Source organism: Oncorhynchus masou, chromosome 28 (genome assembly GCF_036934945.1).
Source record: "Oncorhynchus masou masou isolate Uvic2021 chromosome 28, UVic_Omas_1.1, whole genome shotgun sequence".
NCBI lineage: Eukaryota > Metazoa > Chordata > Actinopteri > Salmoniformes > Salmonidae > Oncorhynchus > Oncorhynchus masou.
This window is the reverse complement of record NC_088239.1, coordinates 70,682,808-70,701,626: the sequence shown is the minus strand read 5'-3', so window position 1 is coordinate 70,701,626 and position 18,819 is coordinate 70,682,808. Positions and strand designations below refer to the sequence as shown.

The following is an 18,819-nucleotide window of genomic DNA, read 5'->3' as shown; positions in this document are numbered from 1 at the left end:
AATCATGTTGTAATGTGTTTGTGGAGATATTCTAGACACTCATACTTGTAGTAGGTATTTACAATAAATAGCCTAGCTATCTTGAGGACCTCTAACTCATAAATCACGTATTTATATTTCCTTTACATGATTTATGAGTTGAAAGTCCTCAGATAGCTAGATTGAAAGGTCATCTCGCCAGTCCCTGTGGTCACATATTACACTGGCTGCTTGACCATTAACCAAACAAATGCTCGATTTTCAGTGATTTACTGTCTCATGGCTCATTATATAAATAAAGACATGTCTTATATGATTTGCTAGATTAGATTTCGTCCTATTTCCACATTGATTCAAGCCCCACCCGCTCGAGACTAATGCAGTCTTGCCAGTTGTCAACCGACTGGCAACACCATAGCACATCATGTTTGCGACGCTGAAGTTTGCAGCGTTGTTGCTCGCGGTTGTTGTCTGCTGGGCAACGCAAGATTATGATTATAATGACGCTGAAATAGACGAGGAGCCTACTCTGGGTGATTCTCCATATGGATCTCTTTGGCCGTTGCCTCAGAAAGTCAAAATATCCACGGTAGTATTCAAACTCAGCGGTGCTAGCTTCCATATATTCGACGCTAAAGAATCGTCTTCTGGTGCGAGCTGCAGACTTCTTCAAAATGCATATCGAAGGTAAGACGACCGAGTCGTGTAAATGACAGGCATCAATCAGCATGCTTTCGTGATTTGTTTGTTTTGCGTTAGCTCCTTTTAAAGTGGCAATATGCGGTTGGTACATCAGTAGTTTTACTTTTAAATGAATGTACCCATTGATTCTTGAAGAATATAAATTAATTGCCTCATGAGTTTATGAATGAGGCGTTACATTTCTCCAGCCCCAGATGTATCAATCTGAATGTTTTTCAAAAGTACTAGATAAATTAATGTATAAATACAAGTGGCTTGCTGCTGAAGTGTATTCTGGATAGATATTCTACTTACATTTCTTCTCTTCCTGGGGTTCTAGACCAATTGTCACACACACATGACACACTGGTTTTGTTCCTCCTTCCTTCAGGTATGATGAGTACATCTTTACCAGTTCTAGAAAACAAGGGCAAAACAAGAGCAAAAAGGCATTGGCCTCTGACATGTCTGAATTACAGGTGTGGATCACATCAGCTGACTCTGAGTGTGACAGCTACCCCAGTGTGACATCTGACGAGTCATGTGAGTTCACAGGCATGGTGTTTGTCTTTTTCCATTTTAGTCATTTAGCAGACACTCTTATCCAGAGCGACTTACAATTATAGTGCATTTGTAACTGATGTGAAATGGCTAGTTAGTTAGCGGGGTGTGCGCTAACAGCGTTTCAATCTGTGACATCACTCACTCTGAGACCTTGAAGTAGTTGTTCCCCTTGTTCAGCAAGAGCTGCGGCTTTTGTGGAGCGATGGGTAACGATGCTTTGTGGGAGGCAGTTTTCGATGTGTGCAGAGGGTCCCTGGTTTGAGTGCCGGTAGGGGCGAGGAGAGGGACGGAAGCTATACTGTTACATTGGTGCCGTGACCCAGATCACTGGTTACTGTGGAAAAGGAAGAGGTCAAAGTGTAACCGAGTGTAACCGGTGTGAAATGGCTAGCTAGTTAGCGGGGTGCGCGTGTAACGGATGTGAAATGGCTAGCTAGTTAGCGGTGGTGCGCGCTAATGGCATTTCAATCGGTGACGTCCCTCGCATTGAGACCTTGAAGTAGTGGTTCCCCTTGCTCTGCAAGGGCCGCGGCTTTTGTGGAGCGATGTGTAATGATGCTTCTCGTGGGTGATTGTTGTTGATGTGTGCAGAGGGTCCCTGGTTCGCGCCTGGGTCGGGGCGAGGGGACGGACTGAAGTTATACTGTTACATTGATGCTGTTCACCCGGATCACTGGTTGCTGCGGAAAAAGGAGGAGGTCAAAAGGGGGGTGAGTGTAACGGATGTGAAATGGATAGCTAGTTAGCGGTGGTGCGCGCTAATATCATTTCAATCGGTGACGTCACTCACTCTGAGACCTTGAAGTAGTTGTTCCCCTTGCTCAGCAAGGGCTGCAGCTTTTGTGGAACGATGGGTAACGATGCTTCGTGGGAGGCAGTTGTCGATGTGTGCAGAGGGTCCCTGGTTCGAGTGCAGGTTGGGGCAAGGAGATGGACGGAAGCTATACTGTTACACATTCATCTTAAGGTAGCTAGGAGAAACCACTACATATCTCAGTCATAATATGTACATTTTACCACAATAAAACCGCTGTCAGCAAAGTCGGTGCAAGTAAGAAAAGACGGGTGCTGGAGTTCTAAGACAGGGTCCGTATGCACAAAGACTTTCAGAGTGTGCAAACACAGGATCTGATTTCTAAAGCATATGGTCAGGGGGGGACCTAATCCCAGATCAGCACTCCTGAGACTCTGTGACTATGGGCACATGTTTTCAAGTTTGGGACTGGAGCAGGATATATGCAAATGGCAGAGACAGTCGTGTAGTGGAGGGGCCTCCCCAGAGGGATCGGGGTCTCATCATCCCACACCAGTCTTTTGGGGAGTATTATCCTCTGATGTGGTTTACGTCTGCCAGTATATTTTACGTCAGTAGTAGACCAAGAGGGAGACCCATTGGATGAGATGGTCAGAAGGGCAGGACCTCTGAGTTTTGAGATGCAGTCGAGAAGAGCAGACGCAAGGAATCAAGAAAATGCAATTGAGATTATCCCACAGAGGGATTACCTGGATTGTCTTGGAGATAATGGATTTATTCTACGGTCAGATCTTTGTTGTGAAGGCCCTTAGCTACTGTTTCATGAATGCATACCAGTAGTACACATGCATGTTTGGTCGTGGATGAGTTTCAAGGCCCCAAACTAATAGAGAAATGAACGTATTTACTTACACATCAAAGAAGAAACATTCACTTACCTAGATGGGTAACCATGACAAATGTATGTCTTTGAATCAATTTGCATTATTGGATGTTAACACATTTTAAAACACAACATAGGACTGTGTTCTCTCTGCCTTTCCATAGACAAACTGTCAGTGGACTCTCCTGTTGCTGTGCTGAAAGCACCTAAGGTGTGGGGAGCTCTGAGAGGTAGGGGTCATGGCTTTTATTCTACACACTGTTTATGTTCTGATGAAGAGGTTTGTTCAAGACCGTCACGACATCCTCTATTTTCATACTATAATAACCCTTTATTGTTTATTGTTTTCATAACCCATGTGCAACTTTTGTGGTTGCCTTTAGAGTTTCTTGTGTCTAGACCTTGAGTGCTACAGAAAGTACTATCTCCATACCCTGATCTTTGAGACTTATACTTTCTATAGTACTGTTGTCCTGGGAGGAAAGCTTGCACGTAAGCATTTGATTGTACTGTTTACAACACTACACTGTATCCTTTGCATATGGCTAACTTTGATTTGAGACATATCCAGTATGCAGCAGTGTGTTTTAAATGGGGATGTAACAATTCACCCGATACCCATCGGTCACAGATTCAAATGTTTGAGATACAAGTGCATTGGTTTGCGGACCCCAAACTGACCCAAATGTAGCATACGTCGGTCAGAAAATCTATTCAAACGTTCTGAATCAGAAGTTCAATTTGTTGTCGTTGCTCATATTACGTTCTTCATTACCTTACCATCTATTGTGACAACTGAAGTCCTACCCTTCAGTGTCAAACTGCATGTAACTATTTTTTTGCTGATCTACAAGTCATTTTGAATGCAGAACAACTCCAGGCGATATCAGTAGCCTAATCAAACTGCACACTGTGTGGCAGGTAGCCTAGTGGTTAAGAGGTTGTGCCAGTAACTGAAAGCTTGCTGGTTCGAATCCCAGAGATGATTAAGTGACATCTGTTGATGTGCCCTTGAGCAAGGCACTTAACCCTAATTGGTCCTTTAAGTCCCTCTGGATAAGAGCGTCTGCAATAGTGTTGGTAGTTTTGCTCTAAACAATCAGAGTATTTGGTAGTTTTTTGATATATAGGGTAAAGTTCATAACGTCATAACGAGGACAGCAATCACTTTTGCGAGGAGAATTGTGTGGCAGAAGCGAGAGAAGAGAAGATCACTCTGTTAACTTCCAAATGATCAAACCCATTTGATTTTGGTATTTGGGGGGGTGAGTGAAATCCAAAGTTGTGCTATGTATTGGCCTTGTCATAGCTAATTTCTAAACGATAAATATTGATTATATGTCATTAGCTATCTCAAACATTTAATCTGCAAAAATGACAAGTGTGTGTGTGATGGTGGTTTCATAACCAAAGTGGTGGGACCAAAAACAGGCTAAAGTGCACCCCTCTAATCTGATAGTGGTAATGAGATGGTAGATGCCTAGTCTCCCTTATGGCTCAACTCAGGAGCCTACATAGTACATGCACTATAGACATACATAATTTACACACACCACATATCAAACCGACTCACAAATCGTTTCAAACTAAACTAAAACATATCTGTCCTATATGGTATCGGAGCCCATACATCTAGGTACCTATCGAATCCTCTTGAAATGGTAAGGTGCACATCCCTAGTTGTAAAGCATGTCTTTGCAATCGTTGCGATTGTGACTCTGTTGATTAACCATTGTCTGTGTCTCGTTTCCTAATTGCTAGGTCTGGAGACTTTTAGCCAGTTGGTGTATAAGGATGAATATGGAGCAGTAAGTTTGCGTTAGTGCCATGTGAATAGTTTGCTGCATTCAACCAGGAGGCCTCACCCATGTCTGAACACCAGTCGTATGGTTACGGAAGTAAACTACCTCACCGGTTTTAATTTGTTATTATGCCAAGTGTTTGTATTACATCAACACATTTGGATATTCAGTTGCCCTCAATTTAGCAAGCTATTTTCAATCTAACATCGTGGTTTTGGCTCAGTGACTCAGTATTCATTGTGTAAATTGTACCAATATTTCAATAATAATTTCATTTTACATTTTTTTTTTCACAGAAAAGCATCAATAGGACAGACATTCACGACTTCCCACGGTTTGCACATCGAGGCCTCTTATTGGACACCTCTCGTCACTTCCTGCCCATCAAAGTCATTTTAGCCAATCTGGTGAGAGGACGATACATTGATCCTGATTTCAGTTCACTTTGTTGTTATGGTTAAATGTTTGCGTTGGCCATATGATCAAATCATTTTCAATTTCTAATAATGGCATAACATAACGTCATACTCATTACATAATTTTCTCCCCAAATCCATACACAGGAAGCCATGGCGTGGAACAAATTCAATGTTTTCCACTGGCACATAGTAGATGACCCCTCCTTCCCTTACCTGAGCCGTACCTTCCCACAGCTGAGTCAACATGTGAGTAGATGGGCATTGTTATTGATATCCTGGTCCCATTTCAGCTGATATGCCTTCAGTTTCCCACACCTGAAAGGACTAGATGGGTGAAGGGGATATGGCGAAAGTGAAATGTGAAAAGAATATGGTCGGTGCTTCACAAGGCCTATTGGAGTGCTAGGTAGAGCCATCATATTGCTAACACATCTGTATTAATAGATGTAGGGATATACAGTGTCTTGCGAAAGTATTTGGCCCCCTTGAACTTTGCGACCTTTTGCCACATTTCAGGCTTCAAACATAAAGATATAAAACTGTATTTTATTGTGAAGAATCAACAACAAGTGGGACACAAATCATGAAGTGGAACGACATTTATTGGATATTTCAAACTTTTTTAACAAATCAAAAACTGGGCGTGCAAAATTATTCAGCCCCCTTAAGTTAATACTTTGTAGCGCCACCTTTTGCTGCGATTACAGCTGTAAGTCGCTTGGGGTATGTGTCTATCAGTTTTGCACATCGAGAGACTGAGCTCGAGCTCAGTGAGGTTGGATGGAGAGCATTTGTGAACAGCAGTTTTCAGTTCTTTCCACAGATTCTCGATTGGATTCAGGTCTGGACTTTGACTTGGCCATTCTAACACCTGGATATGTTTATTTTTGAACCATTCCATTGTAGATTTTGCTTTATGTTTTGGATCATTGTCTTGTTGGAAGACAAATCTCCGTCCCAGTCTCAGGTCTTTTGCAGACTCCATCAGGTTTTCTTCCAGAATGGTCCTGTATTTGGCTCCATCCATCTTCCCATCAATTTTAACCATCTTCCCTGTCCCTGCTGAAGAAAAGCAGGCCCAAACCATGATGCTGCCACCACCATGTTTGACAGTGGGGATGGTGTGGTCAGGGTGATGAGCTGTGTTGCTTTTACGCCAAACATAACATTTTGCATTGTTGCCAAAAAGTTCAATTTTGGTTTCATCTGACCAGAGCACCTTCTTCCACATGTTTGGTGTGTCTCCCAGGTGGCTTGTGGCAAACTTTAAACAACACTTTTTATGGATGTCTTTAAGAAATGGCTTTCTTCTTGCCACTCTTCCATAAAGGCCAGATTTGTGCAATATACGACTGATTGTTGTCCTATGGACAGAGTCTCCCACCTCAGCTGTAGATCTCTGCAGTTCATCCAGAATGATCATGGGCCTCTTGGCTGCATCTCTGATCAGTCTTCTCCTTGTATGAGCTGAAAGTTTAGAGGGACGGCCAGGTCTTGGTAGATTTGCAGTGGTCTGATACTCCTTCCATTTCAATATTATCACTTGCACAGTGCTCCTTGGGATGTTTAAAGCTTGGGAAATCTTTTTGTATCCAAATCCGGCTTTAAACTTCTTCACAACCGTATCTCGGACCTGCCTGGTGTGTTCCTTGTTCTTCATGATGCTCTCTGCGCTTTTAACGGACCTCTGAGACTATCACAGTGTAGGTGCATTTATATGGAGACTTGATTACACACAGGTGGATTGTATTTATCATCATTAGTCATTTAGGTCAACATTGGATCATTCAGAGATCCTCACTGAACTTCTGGAGAGAGTTTGCTGCACTGAAAGGGGCTGAATACTTTTGCACGCCCAATTTTTCAGTTTTTGATTTGTTAAAAAAGTTTGAAATATCCAATAAATGTCGTTCCACTTCATGATTGTGTCCCACTTGTTGTTGATTCTTCACAAAAAAATACAGTTTTATATCTTTGTTTGAAGCCTGAAATGTGGCAAAAGTTCGCAAAGTTCAAGGGGGCCGAATACTTTCGCAAGGCACTGTATAACCAGTCTGAACTTCATTGTGATCATGAAGTACAGGACGTGCATTAATTATGCATGTTTCATATAAATGTCAAATGTGTGAAGATAACTTTTTCTATTCTGTGACTGCAGGGAGCATACCACCCGTACACACATGTGTACACGCCTTCTGATGTGAAGATGATCATCGAGTTTGCTCGCCTAAGGGGCATTCGGGTTGTCCCTGAGTTTGACACCCCTGGGCACACTCAGTCATGGGGCAAAGGTGACATTTTCTGGCTGTATTTAGGGGTTCATTTCTAGGGGGTCAGGGTTGTCTTTTGTCCTATCGACATGCACATTTTCATAATCTTTTTGTAAGAATTAAACTGAAATATGCATCTACCTGATATTGCATTGGTTTTATCTGCACCAAATGACACCTCCTTCCTCTCGAATGCACCCTTCTGACTCATGCTTCCCTCCCCCTCATGCTCACCCCTTCCAGGGCAGAAGGACCTGCTGACCCCCTGTTACTCTGGAGCCAGCCCCTCTGGTTCGTTCGGACCGGTCAACCCCATGCTCAACACCACCTATGACTTTATGAGCATGTTCTTCAAGGAAGTCAACACAGTGTTCCCTGATGCCTACGTCCATCTGGGAGGAGACGAGGTCGACTTCAGCTGCTGGTAAAACAGGGACATTTAACATGCATTTTGCAATGGGAGTTACAGTTAACATATTCAGCACCCACTTAACCACAGACTCCTCATCCACTACAAATGTATGACCACAATAATTGTCAATAGCCAACAGCCATGTGACACTGGCTTGTTTGACACTCAATGGAAATTAAATCACAGAAACCGTACTGTAGGCCGTGTCTTGGCCAACATCAAGCACATCAATAAAAACACTTCTACTTTCTGCCACTGTGATCCACAGGAAGTCCAACCCTGACATCCAGAAGTTCATGGAGCAGCAAGGCTTTGGGATGGACTACAGCAAGCTGGAGTCTTTCTACATCCAGAGGTGTGTCTTCATTCAAACCTCTGGATGGCCTTAAAGTGAAACAAATTACGTTGATCACTCATTCGGCCAACCTGAAAAACCGTAATTTATCCATATATTCTCAGATTTCCTCTCCTTGATTTCCACTCTTTTTTTTCTTTCTTAAGCTTAATTATTCACATTATCATGTGGTTATTTTCTGTCACATGATAGGCTCTTGGATATCGTCACCACTACCAATAAGGGCTACATGATCTGGCAGGAGGTCTTTGACAACGGTGTTAAGGTAACAGAACAACAGCAGTTATAAGCACGGGCAGAGTGAGAAGCAGCCACTCTAATGTCTAGAAATCAAAGAGTCATTTTCTGAAATCAAATTCTGATACTTCTATAATCAATATATCTTCAGTTACCCTACTCACTTCTTGCCTGGTGTACCACATCCACAAATAATACACAGACAAATATGTTTTCTGAGTCTAACAAATCAGTGTAATACTTGCAGTTGAAGTCGGACACGGTAGTGCATGTGTGGATGGGGAACAAGGTGGAGGAGGAGCTTCAGAAGGTGACGGAGGCAGGCTTCACCACCATCCTCTCCGCCCACTGGTACCTAGACTACATTAGCTATGGACAGGACTGGCAGAAGTTCTACAGAGCCGAACCGCTCAGCTTCAAGGGTCAGTTGGCTTCATCAGATGGTGTTTTTATACTCTCAACGTGTGTTATATATATATATGGGAATTTCCCTGTGTTTTGGCCTAACACGCCAGGGCTGAAAATGCCAAAATAGTGATTTAAAAACTGAAATACTTCACTCAACAGGTTTGCGCTTTAATATTGCACAGCTGTATCGAAATCTCTGCTCTCTGGAAGAAAGTTTTGTAGGGAGATGGGGACTGTTGGAAGGCGGGTTCGGCTCTATGTTGTGCCATTAGCTCTTGCTGGTTTTGAGAGCAGCCTATTCAGTTGAAAAAGTGTCTTGTTTACATCTATTAAAAATGTTTCTCCATCCTGGTCTTGGTGTCCCAAAGGGGTATTTTGGTTTTTGCCTTACCACTAAAAACATCATTCATATCATCAAAGCTTGATGGTGAGTTGATCATTTGAATCAGCTGTGTAATTTTAGGGCATAAAGTAAAATACCCCTTTGGGTCCTCAGGACCATTATTGAGAAACACAGTATTACCATGTTGACAGGTGGCCCGAAGTATACATCTTCATGGCTTGTTGCAGGGTATTACTTTCCAAATACTATCCCTGACAATTCCTGCATTGTCAGTTATTTTCCTTTCTGTACATGTTCACTTGGCATTCATGATGCGTTGTTTTTCAGCTGCACAATGCTTCTCTTATATCAGGGTTACATTCAAGACCAGTAACACTGTAGCATGTCAAACATTATGAGCAAGACGTTGACATACAGTGCATTCAGAAAGTATTCATAACCCTTCTCTTTTTCCACATTGTGTTATGTTACAGCCTTATTCAAAAATGGATTGATGAGGATTTTTCAATTATTTAATCTACATACAATAAATACCCCATACTGACAAAGAGAAAACAACAGGTTTTTAGACACTTTTTTTGCAGATATATATCTCAAAATTGGGCTCAGGTGCATCCTGTCTCCATTGATCATCCTTGGTGTTTCTACAAGTTGATTAGACATGATTTGGAAAGGCACACATCTTTCTATATAAGGTTCCACCAAGCCATAAGATGGAATTAATTGTCCGTAGATCTCTGAGACAGGATTGTGTTGAGGCACAGATCTGGGGAAGGGTGGCAAAAAAATTCTGCAGCATTGAAGAACACCATGGCCTCCATTTTTTAAATGGAAGAACCACCAATACTCTTCCTAGAGCTTGCCCATTGGCCAAACTAAGCAATCGGGCGAGAAGAGCCTTTGTCAGGGAGGTGACCAAGAACCCAATGCCCATTCTGACAGAGCTCCATTGTTCCTCTGTGGAGATGGGAGAACCTTCCAGAAAGACAACCATCTCTGCAGCACTCGACCAATTAGACCATCATGGTAGAGTGACCAGATGGAAGGCACTCCTCAGTAAAAGGCACACAGCCCGCTTGGAGTTTGCCGAAAGGCACCTAAAGTTTCTCATGGTCTGAGAGTCCAATATTCTCTGGTCTGATGAAACCAAGATTGAACTCTTTAGGCCTGAATGCCAAGCATCACGTCTGGAAGAAACCTGACACCATCACAACGGTGAAGCATGGTGGTGGCAGCATCAAGCTTTGGGGATGTTTTTCAGCAGCAGGGAATTGGAGACTCAGGCTCGAGGGAAAGATGAACAAAAGAAAGTACAGAGAGATCCTTGATGAAAACCTGGTCCAGAGCACTCAGAACCTCTGGGTCAAAGGTTCAATTTCCAACAAGTCAACGACCCTAAGCACACAGCCAAAACAACACAGGAGTGGTTACGGGACAAGTCTCTGAGTGGCCCAGCCAGAGCCCAGACTTTAACCTGATCAAACATCTCTGGAGAGACCTTAAAATAGCTGTGCAGTGTCGCTCCCCATCCAACCTGACAGAGCTTGAGAGGATCTGCAGAGAAGAATGGGAGACAGTCCCCAAATACAGGTATGCCAAGCTTGTAGCGTCATACCCAAGAAGTCTCGAGGTTGTAATCGCTGCCAAAGGTGCTTCAACAAAGTATTGGGTAAAGGGTCTGATGTCAATAAGTATTCATATTTCAGGTTATTGTTAATACATTTGCAAAAATTGCTAAAAAGCTGCTTTTGCTTTGCATTATGTGGTATTGTGTGTCGATTTAGAATAAGGCTGTAACAAAATGTGGGGGGGAAAATCAAAGGGTCTGAATACTTTCCGAATGCACTGTAAAACCTTACAAATGCAGGCAACTTTGGACTTTGCTCCATCTGTATTGTGATCTCTACCCCCGAAGAGAGACGAATGCCAATGCATTGATGAAAATCACCCCACCGGAAGCATCTGACAAGAGGACCACTACTTCAATTGGTCACTGCTCTGTTGTTTTGCATCTTGAATGTACCCTGATGCAAGCTTATCCATGTAAGCTCTGCTGTGGCATTTTGTTTTTCTATTTAATGTTTTTCTCCAAAAAATACTACTCTACCCTAATCAGTACTAATAATACTCCTAATTGCTAAGGCTATTTCTCAATCACATGTTGCATGTGTATCTGTGTGTGTCTACTGTATGTAGCTGAAGGCAGACTCACTAATCCACATGTGGAAAGGCAACTTGTAGCAGTATCAGGCTGAGATGACGAGGGTCACAGCATCAGGCTACCAGACCCTGCTCTCCACACCCTGGTACCTGAACCGCATCTCCTACGGCCAAGACTGGCAGGCCATTTACAAGGCCGACCCATAGAACTTCAATGGTGTTTACCTTATATGGCTGTGTTTACACAGGCAGATAAATTCTGATTTTGTTCTCCACTAATTATAAATAAATAATAATTGTGAATTAGGCTGTGTTTACACAGGCAGCCCATCTAGATGCTTTGGACAGGCTTTATTTCTGGGAAAGTACGATTCCTCGGCTCTTACTTGTCTTTGCTGTGTTGGACATTTTAAGGATGCACGAGTTGTACCAACTTAGATGGTGCTTGTTCATTTTAGGATTTGAGGAGTTGTTAGTTTGTCATTTTGCACACTGGCCCCAACACTCTTCACAAACCCAGTGGTGTAAAGTACTACGTAAGTCTTTAAAAAAAAAAATCTTATCTGTACTTTGCTATTTATATTTTTGCCAACTTTTACTCAACTACATTCCTAAAGACAAATAATGTACATTTTACTCCATACATTTTCCCTGACACCCAAAAGTACTTGGTACATTTTGAATGCTTAGCAGGACAGAAAAAGGGTCAAATTCACGCACTTATCAAGAGAACATCCCTGGTCATCCCTACTGTCTCTGATTTGGTCGGACTCACTAAACACATGTCGTTTGATGTGTTGGTGTGCCCCTGCCAATCGGTAAATGAAAAAACAAGAAAATTGTGCTGCCTAGTTAGCTTAATATAATGAATTTGAAATTATTTATACTTCTTTTGATAATTAAGTACATTTAAGTACAATTAAGTACAATTACATGTTATTTTGATACTTAAGAATATTTAAAACCAAATAGTTTTAGACTTAGTGAAGTCGTAATTTACTGGATGACTTTCACTTTTACTTAAGACATTTTTTATTAAGGTATCTTTACTTCTCATCAAGTATGAAAATTGGGTACTTTTTCCACCACTGACAATACCTCACTCAATATTAACAGTAGGGCAGCAAAGACCAATACAGTGATTGACTTGCTTTATGGTTTGTGATAAAGAAAGACTTTGCCTGGCCCTGCTGTTCTAGAGTGCTAGTGGATTAATGTGACAGTTCTGAGGTCACCCACTTTCTGAGTCTAAATAGGGAAAACCCCCACCGTGCCAAAAGCCATCTGCTTTTTTTCTAATGAGCCGATGGTCACACGGTTTGGATTTCTGTGCAACTAAGTGTAAACCTGTTGACTGAAGTAGCAGAAAAATCCCTCCAAAATCTGTGTTCACATGGTAAGATTAAATACAGAAATTGGCATACATAAATGTTTACATATGATGCTTATGTGAAGGTGATTACCCCCTGACTCCTAAATTACCCTTTGAACCCAGGCACAGATGCCCAGAAAAAGCTGGTGATTGGAGGAGAGGCATGTCTGTGGGGAGAATATGTGGATGCTACCAACCTGACCCCTCGACTCTGGTACACCAGGCAACGCCACATCAATAATAGATGAGAAAGGATGTTTCATTATCTCACACATATGTTCAACAATGTTATAGCCTACAGATTAATTACTAAGAAGTCTGTTGGTCCCATAATGTATTTCCTATGCTCAGGCCCCGTGCCAGTGCTGTGGGGGAGCGGTTGTGGAGTGACAGGGATGTGAGGGACCTAAACGATGCCTACAGTCGTCTAGCCAAGCACCGCTGTCGCATGGTCCAGTAAGTCGTGCCCATAGAGATACATAAACTCAACAAAAAAAGAAACGTCATCTCACTGTCAACTGCGTTTATGTTCAGCAAACTTAACGTGTAAATAGTTGTATGAACATAACAAGATTCAACAACAGACATATTCTGAACAATTTCCACAGACATGTGACTAACAGAAATGGAATAATGTGTCCCTGAACAAAGGGCAGGCCAAAAAGTAACAGTCTGTATCTGGTGTGGCCACCAGCTGCATTAAGTACAGCAGTGCATCTCCTCCTCATGGACTGCACCAGATTTGTCACCTCTTGCTGTGAGATGTTACCCCACTCTTCAACCAAGGCACCTGCAAGTTCCCAGACATTTCTGGGGGAATGGCACTAGCCCTAGATCCAACAGGTCCCAGATGTGCTCAATGGGATTGAGATCCGGGCTCTTTGCTGGCCATGGCAAAACACTGACATTCCTGTCTTGCAGGAAATCACGCACAGAAAGAGCAGTTTGGTGGCATTGTCATGCTGGAGGGTCATGTCAGGATGAGCCTGCAGGAAGGGTACCACATGAGGGAGGAGGATGTCTTCCCTGTAACACACAGCATTGAGATTGCCTGCAATGACAACAAGCTCAGTCCGATGATGCTGTGACACACCTCCCCAGACCATGACGGACCCTCCACCTCCAAATCAATCCCGCACCAGAGTACAGACCTCGGTGTAACACTCATTCCTTTAACGATAAAAGGCAAATTCAACATCACCCCTGGTGAGACAACCACGACTCGTCAATGAAGAACACTTTTTGCCAGTCCTGTCTGGTCCAGCGACGGTGGGTTTGTGCCCTTAGGCAACGTTGTTGCCGGTGATGTCTAGTGAGGACCTGCCTTACAACAGGCCTACAAGGCCTCAGTTCAGCCTCTCTCAGCTTATTGCGGACATTCTGAACACTGATGGAGGGATTGTGCGTTCCTGGTGTAACTCGGGCGGTTGTTGTTGCCATCCTGTACCTATCCTGCAGGTGTGATGTTTCGGATGTACCGATCCTGTGCAGGTGTTGTTAAATGTGGTTTGCCATCCTGTCTCCCTGTAGCTCTGTCTTAGATGTCTCTCAGTACGGACATTGCAATTTATTGCCCTGGCCACATCTGCAGTCCTCATGCCTCCTTGCAGCATGCCTAATGCACGTTCACGCAGATGAGCAGGGACCCTGGGCATCTTTCTTTTGGTGTTTTTCAGAGTCAGTAGAAAGGCCTCTTTAGTGTCCTAAGTTTTCATAACTGTGACCTTAATTTCCTACCGTCTGTAAGCTGTTAGTGTCTTAATGACCGTTCCACAGGTGCATGTTCAACAATTGTCTATTGTTCATTGAACAAGCATGGGAAAGTGTTTTAAACCCTTTACAATGAAGATCTGTGAAGTTCATTCGTAAAAATCCAAATATCTTTGAAAGACAGGGTCCTGAAAAAGGGAAGTTTCTGTTTTTGCTAAGTTTACTTCTCTGTATTACTGTTCTATATAATTCCATGGTGGCCCCCCAGTTGTAGTAAAAAGAATGATCAACTCTTGACGGTAGTATACAATGTGGTAATTCTCTCTTCCTGTCCTCTCTCTTGACTGGTAACTCTCTCTCCCTCCCCAGGCGTGGTATCCCAGCTGAGCCTCTCTTTACAGGTTACTGTGCACATGAGTACAAAGGGGTATGAAAAGTGAAGACCACTGTGATTGTCTTCATGTCTTCATTGATGCACTGATACGAGCCAAAATGTGTTTAAAAACAATCCTCATTCCATGTAATGTCACATTGATCTTGTTTTTAGAAAACCATTTTTATATGAATGTATGATTCAAATGATTAATAATTACATTTTAGTCAATTCGCAGATGCTCTTAGTGACTTGCAGTAGTTAGTGCATACATTTTCATATTTTTTTTATACTGGTCCCCCGTGGGATTCAAACTCTGAAATTGCAAACTTCATGCTCTACCAACTGAGCCACACGGGACTTTAATAATAATAATAAACCTTGTACAGTGCTGTGGACACCTGAAGTGTGATAGTTTTACACACTCATGGAAATGACACATCATCACACGATCATCTTTCATACAATGTACATACATTTTCCTACAATATGTTCAGCAGCACTACTATATGCCCTCATACACGGACTACCATGTTCTTGATTAATCTGTTTGCACGGCAAACACCCTTAGAGTATTGACAGTGGCATTCCTGGCTTACATTTACATTCAAACATCATGTATATTCCACAGAAACATACTATAACAACTGAATTGTGCTCTTGTTCGGTACAAAAGTCCATTAGTCCAATCCTAGTCTCTTGTGAGTGTGGCCATGCCACATGCTTGAACTGGATGCTGAGATTTATCAAACCATAACTGTTCAGTTTCGAAGTGCAACAATCTCAAATCCTGCAGCCATTTCTTGTAGTTTAGGAACAGGAGGTGGCGTCATCAGGCGAGGCCAGACATCTTGTTGAGCAGTGTTCTGGTGCTGGAGGTTCATGGCCAGCTGGAAGGAGAAGGTGGCGTTGTCAGAGTTTGTATCTGTCCCATTATGGCGTCTGAGAACATGAGCGGCGCCATGAGGGTACAGTCTCCGTTTTGTAGTCCAAATTCTGTGAGCTGGCAAACAAACTGAAAGGGTGCACACTGCCACCTAGTTGGTTTGAACGGGTATAAGGTCAAGGTAACTTGCAGTTATGGAATGTTTCCTCACGGTTGACTACTTCAAAATAGTGAAATTCCTCAATGGCGCTGCCCATGCTAAAACAGGCACTAGAATCCTATCTATCTCTATGGTGCTAACTGATGAGTCTACTGTACTCTATTTTTAATCTCATGTGAGTGAAATGCTCACACTGCCGAGCCTTGACCTCCCACCAACATGTCTGGGGAAATGGACATCATGCGTCCTCTGACCGCACTGCTTCTCAACACAGCGCGCATCCAACCCGGAAGCCAGTCGCACCAATGTGCGTGCACCTGGCAACCTTGGTTAGCGCGCATTTGCGCCCGGCCCGCAATAGGAGTCGCTGGTGCGCGATGAGACAAGGATATCCCTACCGGCTAACCCCTCCCTAACCCGGACAACGCTAGGCCAATTGTGTGTCGCCCCACGGACCTCCCGGTCGCGGCCGGTTACGATAAGAGCCTGGGCGCGAACCCAGAATCTCTGGCCCTTAACCACTACGCCACCCGGGAGGCGTCTTAAAGTATTTCTGATTGAGAAGCTCATTAGTGGTGGTGAGTTAAAACAATGTAATTTTTCGTCACCTCAAACAGAAAGTAAACTAAGTCTGTTTTTAGAATCAGTTGAGAACGACAATAGTTCTTTAAAGTATTTGAACAATATTTCCAGTGCTCTCTCTTTCGATAACCACTCGGCATTAAAAGGAAAAATGTAATGATCTTATCCAGTAGAAACGTCATAAAATACCTGATTACTTCTTATCCTGTGCACAAATAGCCTACAGCTGTGTTTGTCCCGAGGTAACTGGCGTTGGAAACTGAGGGCACAGAATCTTAGTCTTATACTCAACTGGCCCCTCCCTGGATTTTGTGTTAAACGCTCTACAACAAAGCTTTCTCTGCCCTTAACCTTGTTCTGAACCCCTTCGAAACGAAGGTCATGTGGTTTGGTAAGAAGAATGCCCCTCTCCCAACAGGTGTGATTATTACCTCTGAGGGTTTAGAGCTTGATGTAGTCTTCTCATACAAGTACGTATGGCTAGAAGTATGCCTAGAAGGTACACTGTCCTTCTCTCAGCACATATCAAAACTGCAGGCTAAAGTTAAATCTAGACTTGGTTTCCTCTATCGTAATCGCTCCTCTTTCACCCCAGCTGCCAAACTATTCCTGATTCAGATGACTATCCTACCCATGCTAGATTGTGGAGATGTAATTTATAGATTGGCAGGTAAGGATGCTCTCGAGCGGCTAGATGTTCTTTACCATTCGGCCATCAGATTTTCCACCAATGCTCCTTATAGGACACATCACTGCACTCTATAAACTTCTGTGAACTGGTCATCTCTGTATACACGTCGTAAGACCCACTGGTTGTTGCTTATTTATAAAAACCCTCTTAGGCGTCACTTCTACCTATCTTGAGATATCTTCTGCAGCCCTCATCATCCACATACAGCACCCATTCTGCCAGTCACAATCTGTTAAAGGTCCACAAAGCACACAGATCCCTGGGTCGCTGGTCTTTTCAGTTCGCTGCAGCTAGCGACTGGAACGAGCTGCAACAAACACACAAACTGGACAGTTATCTCAATCTCTTCATTCAAAAACTCAATCATGGACACTCTTACTGACAGTTGTGGCTGCTTTGCATGATGTATTGTTATCTCTATCTTCTTGCCCTTTGTGCTGTTGTCTGTGCACAACAATGTTTACCCTGTTTTGTGCTGCTACGACGTTGTGCTGCTACCATGTTGTGTTGCTACCATGCTATGGTGTTGTCTTAGGTCTCTTATGTAGCTTTGTCTCTTTTTTATCATTATGTGTATTTTGTCCTATATTTAATGTATTTTTAATCATAGCCCCCAACCCTGCAGGAGGCCTTTTGGCAGGCTGTCATTGTAAGAATTTGTTCTTAACTAACTTGCCTAGTTAAATAACGGTTCATTTAAAAAATATATATATTTTAATAGTTTCATGTTTGGTAGAGCAAGTTTCAGGCGATACAGTTGATTGTTGTTACAATATTTCAAGTTTTTTTACAGACAAGTCATGGGTAGCCAATGTGATTAATAGAATATTTATTTTTATCAGGATATTTTCTACCTGCTGGCTACAATGTTTTTATGTTTTGTGTTTATGTAGGCAATTTTTACATAGTTGGCAATGGCAAGTTTACTTTTAGATTTGTATAATTTTCATTTAGATTTAGAATGTAGATTACTGATTGAGATACTAGATGCAACTGTTCCACAAATATATGCAAATCACAACTGGCACTCAGATTGGTAAAATTTGGAAGATAAATTGGCACTCCAAATGATAAAGGTTGCTGACTGCTGGTGTAGCCTATTTATTACAGGCAACTTCAGGAGCATAATGGCCGAATCTGTGAAGGCCAGCAGCAGCGGGAGGAGCATTGAACTGTTTTTTACATTTTTTTATCTTTGGCTCCCTCTTGAGTAATATGTGTCATAATTATTTAATCAAACAGCCTGCTTAAAGGATCAGACAAGTTCAGTACATATAGCCTAGTTTATTTTATTAAACACTGTTTTATATCTACAGTACCAGTCAAAAGTTTGTTTACACCTACACATTCAAAGATTTTATTTTATTACTATTGTCTACATTGTAGAACAATAGTGAAGACATCAACTATGAAATAACACATCGAATCATGGGGTAACTAAAACGGTGTTAAACAAATAAAAAACATTTTTTTAGATTCTTCAAAGATTCTTTGCCTTGATGGCAGTTTCACCCCTGCTCAACTCAACTTAGCACCTACTGTTGGCCATGAACTGGCTGTCAAATAAGCTAAACACATTCTTTAAATGCCTGGCAATCATTTTTCATGATAACAATAATCAAAAACAGTAATGTATTCATATCTCAATGATCCAACTATAAGAAATCTATCCACATTTTCCTAATTTTCCTCACACTTTCCTCATGAAAGCAACCTTCAAAATACATTCCCAACAGCATTTCCATCAGAATTTAACTTTCGGTTTTACATTTTAAAAA

At 42.3% G+C, this 18,819-nt stretch overlaps 1 protein-coding gene across 1 annotated transcript; it reads left to right on the top strand.

The window, feature by feature from the left end:
* The first annotated feature begins 356 nt into the window (after positions 1 to 356).
* Positions 357 to 18,515, top strand: LOC135518177 (beta-hexosaminidase subunit beta-like). Its single transcript, XM_064943131.1, has 14 exons — positions 357 to 666; positions 1,052 to 1,203; positions 3,026 to 3,091; positions 4,623 to 4,669; positions 4,960 to 5,070; positions 5,227 to 5,328; positions 7,241 to 7,373; positions 7,596 to 7,776; positions 8,033 to 8,119; positions 8,312 to 8,384; positions 8,604 to 8,778; positions 12,763 to 12,853; positions 12,991 to 13,095; positions 14,719 to 18,515. The coding sequence occupies exons 1-14, from the start codon at positions 404 to 406 to the stop codon at positions 14,780 to 14,782; spliced, it is 1,650 nt and encodes a 549-aa protein (XP_064799203.1). The 5' UTR covers positions 357 to 403; the 3' UTR covers positions 14,783 to 18,515.
* Positions 18,516 to 18,819: the final 304 nt, after the last annotated feature.

Coding starts and splice junctions, on each gene's coding strand:
- LOC135518177 (XM_064943131.1), top strand. CDS start 404: ATGTTTGCGACGCTGAAGTTTGCAGCGTTGTTGCTCGCGGTTGTTGTC. Junction 5,329..7,240: donor TCCCACAGCTGAGTCAACAT/GTGAGTAGATGG, acceptor CTGTGACTGCAG/GGAGCATACCACCCGTACAC. Junction 8,385..8,603: donor TCTTTGACAACGGTGTTAAG/GTAACAGAACAA, acceptor TAATACTTGCAG/TTGAAGTCGGACACGGTAGT.